This window comes from Bufo bufo, chromosome 2 (genome assembly GCF_905171765.1).
Source record: "Bufo bufo chromosome 2, aBufBuf1.1, whole genome shotgun sequence".
Taxonomy (NCBI): domain Eukaryota; kingdom Metazoa; phylum Chordata; class Amphibia; order Anura; family Bufonidae; genus Bufo; species Bufo bufo.
Genome location: NC_053390.1, coordinates 316,519,396 through 316,533,625, shown reverse-complemented (window position 1 = coordinate 316,533,625; position 14,230 = coordinate 316,519,396). Strand labels below are relative to the sequence as shown.

General features: G+C 41.9%; 1 protein-coding gene across 1 annotated transcript in view; it reads left to right on the top strand.

Annotated features, from left to right (window-relative positions):
- The window catches only part of LOC120991490, a 95,140-nt gene extending 81,753 nt beyond the window's left edge, over positions 1-13,387 (top strand). Inside the window, exons 12-13 of the mRNA XM_040420299.1 lie at positions 333-437; positions 13,110-13,387. Of these exons, the coding sequence (XP_040276233.1) occupies positions 333-437; positions 13,110-13,214 (210 nt within the window). The 3' untranslated portion in view covers positions 13,215-13,387. The remainder of the gene's footprint in view (positions 1-332; positions 438-13,109) is intronic.
- Positions 13,388-14,230: the final 843 nt, after the last annotated feature.

Below are 14,230 nucleotides of genomic sequence, written 5' to 3'. Positions count from 1 at the left end.
TCCACCTAAAATAGCTAAAACTAAAAACAAACTAAAAACTACTTCCAAAAATATTCAGCTTTGATATTAATGAGTTTTTTGGGTTCATTGAGAACATGGTTGTTGTTCAATAATAAAATTAATCCTCAAAAATACAACTTGCCTAATAATTCTGCACTCCCTGTATTACATATTATTGTAATATAACCCAGTGTGTGAGACAATATTCTGCCCCTTTCAAAATGTATGTTGAAAGTCCAAGCCACTAATGCAGATTCAATTAAACAAAGCATTTAATTTTCTCCAAATCCTACAGTATTTGTTATTTATTAATGCAGTCATTTTATATGTAGGAACTTCAGGAAATGATGGAAAAACACAGGCTACAAAATGAGGCTTGGCTGAAAGCAAGGGCAGAAGAGAATGACAAAGAAAGGAGAGACATTTGTAAACTAAGAGTAAGTTGGGATTGTGATGGGGCATCTTCAATGGTCGTTTAGGTTTTTTGCATATACGCTTTTATCTGAGTGGATTTCATTTGCCAAGGAAGAACATAAGGGTACATCTACATGGGATGTATGTTGGTGAGGAAAATTTGTGATGAATGCGTTTTGCACGCACGTGATAAAAAACTGACTGTGGTACCAAGACCCGAACCCGGACTTCTTCACTGAAGTTCGGGTTTGGGATCGGTGTTCTGTATATTTTATTATTTTCCCCTATAACATGGTTATAAGGGAAAATAATAGCATTCTTAATACAGAATGCTTACTAAAATGTGGCTTTAGGGGTTAAAAAATAAAATTTACTCACCTCATCCTGTTGTTCGCGCAGCCGGCATCATCTTCTTTCTTCTTCTTTCAGGTCACCACGTGGTGAGCGCAGTTACGTCAGCGCAGGTCCTGCTAAATGAAGATAGAAATCTTCTATCTTCATTCAGCAGGACCTGCGCTGACGTCACCGCGCTCACCACATGGTGAGCGCGATTACATCATCAAAGGTCCTTTGGCAGGTCCTGAAAGAAGAAGAAAGAAGATGATGCCGGCTGCGCGAACAACAGGATGAGGTGAGTACATTTTTTATTTTATTTTTTAACCCCTAAAGCCACATTTTAGTAAGCAATCTGTATTAAGAATGCTATTATTTTTCCTTATAACCATGTTATAAAGAAAAATAATTCAGTGAATTGACTTTTATCAATTTTCTTACATCATCTCCTAGCAACCATGCGTGAAAATCGCACCGCATCCACACTTGCCTGCGGATGCTTGAGATTTTAATGCAGACCCATTCATTTCTATGGGGCCTGCTTTGCGTGAAAAACACAGAATATAGAACATGCTGAGATTTTCACGCAACGCACAAGTGATGCGTGAAAATCACCGCTCATCTAAACAGCCCCATTGAAGTGAATGGGTCCGGATTCAGTGCGGGTGCAATGCATTTACCTCACGCATTGCACCAGCACGGAATTCTCGCCCGTGTGAAAGGGGCCTTAATGTGCCAGAAATTCTAATCTATGGCAGCTGTGTGGCGGTGTAGATTTGAATGTTTTGCCACAGCCCTCATGCCAGGCCCCTCCAACATTTCTCATCACTTATGAAACATGTTGAGAAGTGAAAAGTTGCAAATTGTGGTGTAGACACGATGTGCACCATAATTTGTGACTTTTTAAACCACAATGGTGGCGTAAAACAGTTGTCAAGTGTCCCTGATTGATTTACAGGGTAAGCCATGTACATGTTATCATAGCAACAGATTTCATACTTTGAGGGGAGATCATTGCCCTTAAGATTAGAAAACAGGGTGCGCTGGAAGAAAAAGTGTTACACGTTTACTTTACAGAATTTATTCTCAATGCCCAACCCCTATATAATCAATAAAGTCTAAAAGCTTTTGATTGAAAAACTCCAAAAGCAGCTCCAAATGTTTTTTTTTTCCCTCCTGGACATTTGGGAACCACTATGGTATCAGAGTCTGTGCCCACCACAAGATCCCCTGGTACTGTGGTGGGCGAGTCCGACACAGAGCGCGTGGACAGGTGTAGTAAAGCTTGTGGAAAATACTGACTTTTTTCTCTCATTCTGGAACACACCTTCCTGGTTTTCCCCAAGCAGAATCAGTATATCAGTGAGGGCTTGTTCACACGACCGTGTGAAGCCCGTGCCCGTATTGCGGACTGCATTTGCGGATCTGCAATATACTGGTCTCGTTCCATGGCCATTCCGCATCACGGATGCGGACCCATTCATTTCAATGGGTCCGCAAATCCGGAGATGCAGAACGGAACCATGGAACGGAACACTACGGAAGCACTACTGAGTGCTTTCTGAGGTTCCGTTCCGTGCTTCCGCACTGCAAAAAGATAGAGCTTGCTCTATCTTTTTGCGGAACGGAGGTATCGTGGACCCATTCAAGTGAATGGGGCCACGATCCCTATGCGGCTGCCACACGGCAGGTGCCCGTGCTTAGCGGACCGCAATGTGCGGTCCACAGCACGGGCACGGACTTCACACGGTCGTGTGAACAAGCCCTGAGGCTGGGAAGACTTCTGATTATAAAACTTCTAGGATAAGATACTGACCTACGTGGTAGCCAAGGAAATTATCATTTACAGCAGCTGCAGCATGCTGCATTCACTTCTATGGAAGTTTAGAGAACAACCGAGCAAGTGTGCATGCTGGGATTTGTAGTTTCATAACAGCTGGAGTGCTGGAGGTTGCTGAAGACTGATTTACAGACTACTCTTCCTTCATAAGTAGAGCTATTGAGTAAAATGCACAAATATTTGCTGAAGCAATAAATAAAGTGCGCTCCAACATCATGAGTCACAAACTTGTCCTTTCCACTGGCCGTTAACATAAAGCGTGAGTATATGAAGCAAAGCGCCACGCAGTACACTGGTACATATTTATTCCATATCGTTTCTCATTCAACATTTTTGTTGGAAAATTCTTCAATAGTGTAACATTTTTAAACAAACATCATTCCTCAAGGTAAAAGACTACCCCCACTTACGGTAAAACATCCAACATTAAAAGATGATACGGGAAATATATACTGAAGTGAACTTTAGGTTATTTTGATACACCTCTCCCGGTGAGGTGGTCTCCACTACAACAGTCTTTTTAGTATATGCTGAACTGAAATGTGCAATAAAACAAGTGCCGGCGTTCTGAACATTGGGGCAGATTTACTAATCTTAGGCTACTTTCACACTGGCGTATTGGTTTCAGTTTGTGAGATCTGTTAAGGGCTCTCACAAGCGGTCCAAAACTGATCAGTTTTTGCCCTAATGCATTGTGAATGGAAAGGATCCACACAGAATGCATCAGTTTGCCTCCGTTCCGTCTCCATTCCGCTTTGGAGACGGAGACGGAAACCAACACGCTGCTTGCAGCGTTTTGGTATTCACCTGACGATGCAGAGGCAAACAGATCCGTCCTGACACACAATGTAAGTCAATGGGGACGGATCCGTTTATAGAAAATGGAATCCACAATAGAAAATGGATCCATCCCCCATTGACTTTCAATGGTGTTCAAGACGGATCCGTCTTGGCTATGTTAAAGATAATACAAACGCATCCGTTCTGAACGGATGCAGACGGTTGTATTATCTGAATAGATGCACCAAACGCGAGTGTGAAAGTAGCCTAAGGCTGTCTAGACATACATTAAAGAGTAACTAAACCTTTATATAAACTTTTAATATGTTGTCCTTAATGCCCTAATAAAACTTCCTCTAATATACTGTACTTTATTAATCAATTTTCAATTTTTATTACACTTTTACCTACCTAAAGCGCATTCCCTTTGCGCTTAAAACTCTGTTGTCTGTACACTGCTGACAGCCCAGCGGTGTACAAATTTTATCAATAGAAAATTGATTAATAAAGTATATTAGAGATAGTTTTATTAGGGAGAACATATTAAAAGTTTATATGAAGGTTTAGTTACTCTTGGCGCAGGGACGTACATACTTTTGTCTAAGTTTATATCTAATATTGCTTGAGTTAGTTTGAGACAGGCTAAGAGCAGAATTTTTCTAAACCTAGATGTAAAATCGCACTACATTTTGTGGCAATTTTATGCCAAAATTAAGGTGCCACTGACTTAAGTTTTATATTAACAAACAGAAGGAAAACAATCGCCGCTTAACCATGTGGTGACTGTGTCCAAACTCACAATCTGGATGTTAGACAGTGCACAGGAATAATCCCATGTCAGCCGCAGACATGAAAATCAGTTCTGTGAAAGTCCAGCACACATTTGTAAAGCCTCATGCTCACATCCGTGAGAAGGTGGTCAGTGATGCATCCGTGAAGCTGTCCGTGAAGGATCCGTGGGTCCGTTTTTTGCTGTCTGTGTGCCATCCGTGTTTCACTGACACTGAACAGCAGAATTTTTTTTTAAAACATCTCTTCCTAATAATCCGTGAAAAACAGATGCAGCACGGATGGCATCCGTGTTGCATCTATGTTTTTCACGGACCTATAAACTATAATGGGATCCGTGAACGGACAAAATAGAGCATGCATCCGTGCTAAAAACAGGGACCCACGGACCATGCTAAAACACTGATGTCTGAATACACACATTAAAATGAATGGGGACGTGTGCTGTCCGTGGAGAACACGTGCAGCACACGTCCGTGAAACACTGACGTGTGAATGAGGCTTAACAAGAAGAAAAGCAGCAAACCAAGTACTTGCTCTTAACCCCTTAAGGACCTTGCCATTTTTCACCTTAAGGACCAGGCCATTTTTTGCAAATCTTATCCAGGCCATTCTGAGATTGTTTTCTCGTCACATATTGTACTTCATGACAGTGGTAAAATTGAGTCAAAAATTTTCATTTTTAGTTATTAAAAAATAACAAATTTACCAAAAAGTTGGAAATATTTGAAAATTTCCAAATTTCAATTTCTCTACTTTTCTAATAGATAGTAATAACTCCAAGAATAGTTATTACTTTACATTTCCCATATGTCTACTTCATGTTTGGATCATGTTGTGAATGCTATCTTATTGTTTGGGGACGTTAGAAGGCTTAGAAGCAAATCTTGAAATTTTTCTGAAAATTTCCAAAACCCACTTTTTAAGGACCAGTTCAGGTCTCAAGTCACTTTGTGAGGCTTACATAATAGAAACCACCCAGAAATTACCCTATTTTAGAAACTACACCCCTCACGGTATTCAAAACTGATTTTACAAACTTTGTTAACCCTTTATGTGTTCCACAAGAATTAATGGAAAATGGAGATGAAATTTCTGAATTTCACTTTTTTGGCAGATTTTCCATTTTAATCAATTTTTTTCCGCTCACAAAGCAAGGTTAACAGCCAAACAAAACTCAATATTTATTGCCCTGATTCTGTAGTTTATAGAAACACCCTATATGTGGTCGTAAACTGCTGTACGGGCACACGGCAGGGCGCAGAAGGAAAGGAACGTCATATGGTTTTTGGAAGGCAGATTGCACTAGGATAATTTTAAGCTGCCATGTCACGTTTGAAGACCCCCTGATGCATCCCTAGAGTAGAAACTCCCAAAAAAATGACCCCATTTTAGAAACTACGGGATAAGTTGGCAGTTTTTTAGGTACTATTTTAGGGTACATATGATTTTTGGTTGCTCTGTATTACACTTTTTGTGAGGCAAGGTAACAAAAAAATTGCTGTTTTGGCACAGTTTTTTTTTTTGTTATTTACAGTGTTCATCTGACAGGTTAGATCATGTGGCATTTTTATAGAGCAGGTTGTTACGGACACGACAATACCAAATGGTTGTTTGTTTCAAGTTTACATAATAAAGCATTTAAAAAAAAATAAAGATTTTTATTGTGTCTCCACTATTGTGAGTGTTAGGTCCCCGAGCTACTTGAGAAACCTTGGCACGGTGCTCGGGCTCAGACATGTCCTACACCGTAGGATATGTTGGCTAATCTCTCAATTTTAAAATCAGTTTGAGGGTTTAGTAAGACCGCAGAGTGCACCTGTCTTTGCTATTATTTTGTTATATTGCTATATTGATTATCACATCCACATAATTGCTATCTTGTGTAGGATGTCTATTGTGGTACTTGTGGTTCGCTGTGGGCATCCTCCACTGTATGCATTTTTGCTGGGGATCGTCATTAGCAACTGGCCACAAGTGCAGGATTTGCTCCCCTATATATATGCACAACTGCATGTGGGTTTGAGCACGTCCTGCTTGTTTAATACCACTCCATTCTTTTCAGTTTGTATTTATAGAGATGCTTGGAGGTGTATAAACTCCAATTCAAATGTGCCTGCTTTCCATCTACAGGCTACATTTAGGTGCACCTGTGAGGCCTGGGCCATATCAGCCAGTCTTGAGTGGGACTCGCAGACTCCTCCCTCCTCCCATTGCAAGCATGGTTACATGCTGGAGGTAACTGGTGAGTTGTTTGTGAGTCGGCCTCATGCTCCTGTAATTTGCCCACTGGCTCCTGGTATAGCCCATACGGCTCAGGTAGGTGAGTGTTAGGTCCCCGAGCTACTTGAGAAACCTTGGCGCGGTGCTCGGGCTCAGACATGTCCTACACCGTAGGATATGTTGGCTAATCTCTCAATTTTAAAATCAGTTTGAGGGTTTAGTAAGACCGCAGAGTGCACCTGTCTTTGATTGCTTGGTATTACACTTTTTTTGATGTAAGGTGACAAAAAATGGCTTTTTTGACACACTTTTTCTTTTTTTTACGGTGTTCACCTGAGTGGTTAGGTCATGTAGTATTTTTATATAGCAGGTTGTTACGGACGCGGCAATACCTAATATGTCTACTTTTTATTTATTTATTTCACTTTAGCACAATAATAGCAATTTTGAAGCCAAAAAAATCACATTTTAGTGTCTCCATTGTCTGAGACTGATAGCTTTTTTATTTTTTGACCGATTGTCTTAGGTTGGGGCTCATTTTTTGCAGGGTGAGGTGACGGTTTGATTGGTACTATTTAGGGGGGCATACACCTTTTTGATCGCTTGGTGTTGCAATTTTTGTGATGTAAGGTGACACAAAATGGCTTTTTTACACAGTTTTTATTTTTCACCTCAGGGTTTAGGTCATGTGGTATTTTTATAGAGCATGTTGTTACAGATGCGGTGATACCTAATATGTCTTTAAAATGTACACTTTTTTTAAACTTCTTTTTTTACTTTATTTTTTGTCCTACTCTGGGACTTCAACATTACAGGGTCTGATCCCTGTTTCAATGCAGCACAATACATCTGTATTGTACTGCATTGACTATCAGTGTATTACACAGTGTAATATACTGATAGTTTGCCTATGAGACCCATCCTGGGGGCTGGGCCTCATAGGACTCCATATATTCCGGGCCCCAAGACCTTGCAATGGCTTGGGGCTGCCATGGCAACCATTGGGACCCCTCCACAGCAGCGCATTGGACCCAATGGCTAAGGTGAGGGAGCACAAATCTCCCATATGCCGCAGTCAGTGCTGACCGCGGCATATGAGGGGTTAATCCACCGGCATCAGCATTATCACCGATGCTGGTGGATGCAGCAGGGATCCGGCTGTCATTAACAGCCGGATCTTTGCCGCTGATCGCGGCACCGCATGTGGGGGAAGAAAAGGACCGCAGGACGAAAATGCTCTTCCTGGGGTGCAAAGTACCGGCCCTTTAGGAAGAGCATTCTTATCCTGGGTCCTTAAGGAGTTAAAGGGGTTGTGCAGCCTGTTTATTGATGACATGACCTCTGGATAGGTCATTAATATCTGATTGGTGGGGGTCCAACACCCGGCACCCCCGCCAATCAGCTTTCTCTTCATTTCACTATGTGTTGCCTCCCCTGCAGCGTAGTGTAATTACAAGTACTTGTTCCATTCAAATGAGTGGAGTGAGTACTTGTGTTCGCTACCTGGGAACTTTCACTACCCTCGTCACTTCCTGTTGTGACGCAGCACATTCCGACGTTTGGAAGGAGGTGTGTACACCCAAGTGAAGGTGATTACTCTGGCTTCCTGTGTGATGATGCGCGTGTGCTAATAGTGGGAGGAAATATGGGCATGTGATATGAGATGTACACGCCCTCTCCAGCTTTGCGGAACGCAAATGCGTTCCACAGGCAAGAAGACAGTAGTGCGTGCTTCACAAATCAGCAGGAGGGGTTGGTCTTTCGGCTATGTGGGAGCCTGCACCTGTAAGAGCCGCATTCAAGGGGCTAAAGAGCCGCTTGTGGCTCGCGAGCCGCGGTTTGCCGACCACTGGTCTAGGCAATATTTCGTGATTTTGTGCATGTGGTGGTTTAGTGACCCTAACTTTTTTATTTGTTTGACTACCAAAGTAATTTTGCGAGGTTTTTTGCTTGACACTTAAGAGTTTTTATAAGCATGTTTTTTTAGAAATTTTTTGTCTTCCTTTTTTTAAGTTTAATTGGGGGGAAAACTGCTAATTGTTATTAAAAAGTCATATTTTTTTAATTATAGCTTTTTATTTCTTAAATATTAAAACTGACACCAATTTTTTTTATTGAAATGGGTTCCCTATTTTGTGACAATCGTTTTGATATATAACATGTATAGGTTTGAGTGAATTATGGTGACTGTTTCAGTTAGCGGCTGTATTTTTTAATTTTTTTATATATATTTTTTTATTTTTACTTATCTTTTAATTTATTTTTGGCACATAATATGTCCCCCAGGAGGTCATTAAGGACACAGACTTTTTTTTTTTAAACTTTTTTTTTCACTGTTTCCACTGCAACTGGGGTATCCACAGGAGCCCCAGTTATAGGGGAAAACAGCCCCCTGTGGGGGCATTACACACAGGCAGAGCTGATCAGGGTCTCCTTAGACCCTGCAGCTCTGCTCCTGCCCAGAGACGCTTCCTGCTCTCTCTCGCTGCACTCAGGTACTGCTCTGCTGCCAGCACTGGAGAAGGCAAGAGCGGCAATAAACCGCTCCTGTCTTTTCCTCAGAGTCCCCGCTGTGTCTGAGAGCCAGGACCCGACCTGCTCCTGCGAGATTGCAGGAGCTTTAATCCCAGCGCTGTTTATATATGTGCTATCTGCACATGGTATTTCAGATAGGCCATACAGTCAGGTCCATAAATATTGGGACATCGACACAATTCTAACATTTTTGGCTCTATACACAACCACAATGGATTTGAAATGAAACGAAAAAGATGTGCTTTAACTGCAGACTGTCAGCTTTAATTTGAGGGTATTTACATCCATATCAGGTGAACGGTGTAGGAATTACAACAGTTTGCACATGTTCCTCCCACTTGTTAACGGACCAAAAGCAATGGGACATAACAATAATCATAAATCAAACTTTCACTTTTTAATACTTGGTTGCAAATCCTTGGCAGTCAATTACAGCCTGAAGTCTGGAACGCATAGACATCACCAGACGCTGGGTTTCATCCCTGGTGAAGCTCTGCCAGGCCTCTACTGCAACTGTCTTCAGTTCTTGCTTGTTCTTGGGGCATTTACCCTTCAGTTTTGTATTCAGCAAGTGAAATGCATGCTCAATCGGATTCAGGTCAGGTGATTGACTTGGCCATTGCATAACATTCCACTTCTTTCCCTTAAACTCTTTGGTTGCTTTTGCAGTATGCTTTGGGTCATTGTCCATCTGCGCTGTCCAATGAGTTCTGAAGCATTTGGCTGAATATGAGCAGATAATATTGCCCGAAACACTTCAGAATTCATCCTGCTGCTTTTGTCAGCAGTCACATCATCAATAAATACGAGAGAACCAGTTCCATTGGCAGCCATACATGCCCACGCCACGACACTACCACCACCAAGCTTCACTGATGAGGTAGGGGTGAAATAACTCTCCTTAGGGAGAGAGCACCTTAATCAGGAGACTTATAGGCCATACATGCTCCTTTGGAATTCTGGGAGGGAAGGGATGCAAATGAGCTGTTAACAAGCTCTGCCTCTAATGCCACCAGATGTAAGGCAACTATCCTATAAGTCAATGTTCAGCTCTTAAAATAAGTCTTGAGACATGACTTGGATATTAAATAAGCCAGCACCTCATCTGCAGACAGCTGTTTCGGGGTGATCAGTGCAGAGCAGAGAGTACTGGCATAACTGGGTCAGAGGCCTGTGTCCGAGTCAGGGGGCAACTAACTCTCCTTAGGGAGAGAGCACCTTAATCAGTGTGAGGAGACTTATAGGCCATACATGCTTCTCTGGAATTCTGGGAGGGAAGGGGTGCTGGCTTATTTAATATCCAAGTCATGTCTCAAGGCTTATTTTAGGAGCTGAACATTGACTTAAAGGATAGCTGCCTTACATCTGGTGGCATTAGAGGCAGAGCTTGTTAAGAGCTCATTTGCATCCCTTCCCTCCCAGAATTCCAGAGGAGCATGTATGGCCTATAAGTCTCCTCACACTGATTAAGGTGCTCTCTCCCTATGGAAAGTTAGTTCTCCCCTGACTCGGACACAGGCCTCTCACCCAGTTAAGCCAGTACTCTCTGCTCTGCACTGATGAGGGGCAATAACCTGGAAACAGCTGTCTGCAGATGAAGAGCTGGCTTATTTAATATCCAAGTCAAGTCTCAAGGCTTATTTTAAGAGCTGAATATTGACGTGCTTTCCTTCTTTTTAAGAATGTTCCAAACAGTTGTTTTGGCCACGCCTAATGTTTTTGCTATCTATCTGATGGGTTTGTTTTGTTTTTTTAGCCTAATGATGGCTTCCTTCACTGATAGTGACAGCTCTTTGGATCTCATCTTGAGAGTTGACAGCAACAGATTCCAAATGCAAATAGCACACTTGAAATGAACTCTGGACCTTTTATCTGCTCATTGTAATTGGGATAATGAGGGAATAACACACACCTGGCCATGGAACAGCTGAGAAACAAATTGTCCGATTACTTTTGGTCCCTTAACAAGTGGGAGGCACATATGCAAACTGTTGTAATTCCTACACCGTTCAACTGATTTGGATGTAAATACCCTCAAATTAAAGCGGACAGTCTGCAGTTAAAGCACATCTTGTTTGTTTAATTTCAAATCCATTGTGGTGGTGTATAGAGCCAATAATGTTAGAATTGTGTCGATGTCCCAATATTTATGGACCCGACTGTATATAGCCAGTGGGCAGTTGGGAAGGGTTTAAAGGACAGTCTGAGCTATATATTTGGATGACCTATCCTCAGGATATGTTATCAATATCTGTCTGCCAGACACCTGGCACCATAACCAATCAGCTGTTTCAGGCAGCCACAGTACGAAAACACTGTATGGACGGAAACAGAAAGCTTTGTACACTGTATCATTTCTGGCTGCGGTGTAATGCAGTTATGCTCCCATTCACTTGAATGTGAGCTGTTCTGCAATACCCTGGCACAGCCACTACACAATGTACAGAGCTGTCTGTTTCCAGCTCCGGACACAGTATAGTTTCCGGCGTCACTGCTGCCCAAAACAGCTGAATGGTGGTGTTACCGGGTGTCGAAACCCCACTGATCTAATATTGATGACCTATTCGGAAGATACATTACATTTTAAAAAGTTTCAGACCCTTTGACTTTTGGTTATGTTACTGCCTTGTGCTAAAATAAAAAAAATCTCCTTTTCCCCCACCATTCTGCACTCAATACTTGATATTGAGAAAGTGAAAACAGAATTTTAATAACTTCTGAGCAGGCAGGTGGCACCAAGGGCTAATGTTGATAATGCGATCACAAACATTTAACCCTTCAGAATCCATTGTCAATTGTGACCACAGCTTCCTTTCCCAGGGAGTGCTGTGCTCCTGGGGCACAAACAGGTCCCTCGCATGGCGCTCAGGGGAGCCATTCATTTATCGTGGTAGCCTCAAGCCTGCTAGAGGCTCCTAGGCTTACTACAGCACTGTTCCTATGGAGTCTTAGACTTATCTGTAATAAAGTTATTATGGTCACAAAACTATATACCGTATTTTACCATATAAGATGCACCTAGGTTTTAGAGGAGGACAATAAGAAAGAAATATTTTTCATTAGACCTCAGGTCAGACCACCAATGTTAGCCATACCTCAGCTCACAGCCCCAATCAGACCCCAGATCAGACCCCAATGTGAATGACCCCCAATCAGATCTTAGCTAATAGCCCCAATATAAATAAGACCCCCCATTCAGACATCAAATGAGACCCCCATGCCTCCTATCAGCCCCCAGCCTCCTATCAGCCATTAGCCTCCTATCAGCCCCAGCCTCAGATGTGGCCCCCAGCCATCAGCCTGAGATGTGCCCCCAGCCTTAGATCAAATAAAATACAAAAATCCACTTACCTCTCCTGCTCCGGACGCCGCTGCTCCTCACTGCCAGCGCTCTCTCTCTTCTTCCTGCCGACGTGCACAGCGTCACAGAGCACCCTTCATAGCCGACAGTCGAGGACCAGGAAGCGGCGGGCGACAGTGGAAGTGGTACAGAGCCTTCACCGCTTCCTGGTCCTCTGGTACTAATGAGCGCTTCCATAATGGAAGTGCTCATTAGTATTTGCCGTCTAAGACGCAGTGACGTTTTCCCCCCACCGTGAAAAATACGGTAAATGAAGTATCGCTGTAATCATACTGACCTGGAAAATAAAGATAACAGCAGGTCAGTTTTGCAGGATAGGGAAATGCTGTAAAAACGAAAGCCATAAAACTATGGTGGTATTGCATTTATTTCCAATTCCACCCATTTGGAATTTTTTTCCAGTTTCCCACTACAAAGTATGCAATATTAAATAGTGCCATAAGACCAATCTAACAAAAAACAAGCCCTCATACATCTATGTGAACAGAAAAAAAAATGTTATAGCTCAGGCAAGGAAAAAAAAAGAAACCACAAAAACTATGCAATATGATCCCTAAATTTAAAAGTGTATGTTCACCAATTCTAAAACATTAGTATGTTCTATACCAAACTAATAATTGCATTGGAGCAGTGACGCTATAAGTAAAGTGACTATAACCTTCACATTAAGTAATGCAGGAACACAAACCATTGCACTATTCTATATTAAAAAGTTTACCTTTTGTGCTGCAGTTATGCCCTTGCTATGAAAAGTAATGCAAAGTACTACTAAAGAACCTGTATGTGAAAAGCTATAATAATAATCAACTCCGTAACTGTTTAATTGCTCCGTAGGAAGAAATTCTTCTACAACAGAAAAAGTTAAAAGAAGAAGAGCAAATGATTGAAAAACGCAATCAGCAGTTGATTTCTATCATGCAGCAGTTCAAAGGAATGTAAAACGCTTTTATGTTAGTGGCAGAGACAGGAAGAATAATCTCAAATCTTTCAACTCTGTGTTTATCTGAAAAATGTGTGATTTGTACTTGCTATCAACCATTCCAAACCATTACTAACATGGTATGCAATGCATCTTTCATATGTTTTATACTTACCATTTGATGCACTGAATAATAAAACAAACAATACTAGTATGCTTTTTTTCTAGGATTTGCATGTACTGGTAAAAGTTCAATACAATTTGGGATGAGTTCAGTCATTCTATTCATAGTGTGAACATTTCCTATTAATGCTGTATAATTCAGGAAGTGTTTCACAAAAATATTGATATGCAGTGCAACTTATTAAGACTATACCACTGTTAGGCCCCTTTTACACGAGCGCATGATGCGAACGCATTGCGCCCGCACTGAATCCGGACCCATTTATTTAAATGAGTCTGTGTACATGAGCGGTGGTTTTCACGCATAACCTTTGCGTTGCGTGAAAATCGCAGCATGTTCTATATTGTGATTTTCACGCAACTCTGGCCCCATAGAAGTGAATGAGGCTGCGTGAAAATCACATCCGCAAGCAAGTGCGGAAGAGATGCGATTTTCACGGATGGTTGCTAAGAGATGTTGTTTGTAAACATTGAGTTTTTTATCACGCGCGTGCAAAACGCAGTAAATCGCATTGCACCCGCGCAATAAAAACTGAACAACTGAACGAAATCGCAGACAAAACTGAATGGCTTTGTTTTCGAAATTGCGCAGTTTTAACTTCACGCATCCGCAACACATCGGGGACTAATCCGGACACGCTCGTCTGCAAGGGGCCTTACAAAAGAGATTTGGCTTGGGGCTACTCCTGAGAGCATTATCTCAAATGGCCGCCCTGGTATTCACCCTTTAATCCCTATACAGGGATCTTGACTACACTGCAGGGGAACCACCAGGTTATTACCTCTTAGAGTAGTCTCTGTTCAAGTGACTGCTGACTCATGGGGATCAATAGACACTGATGCAGAGCAAAGA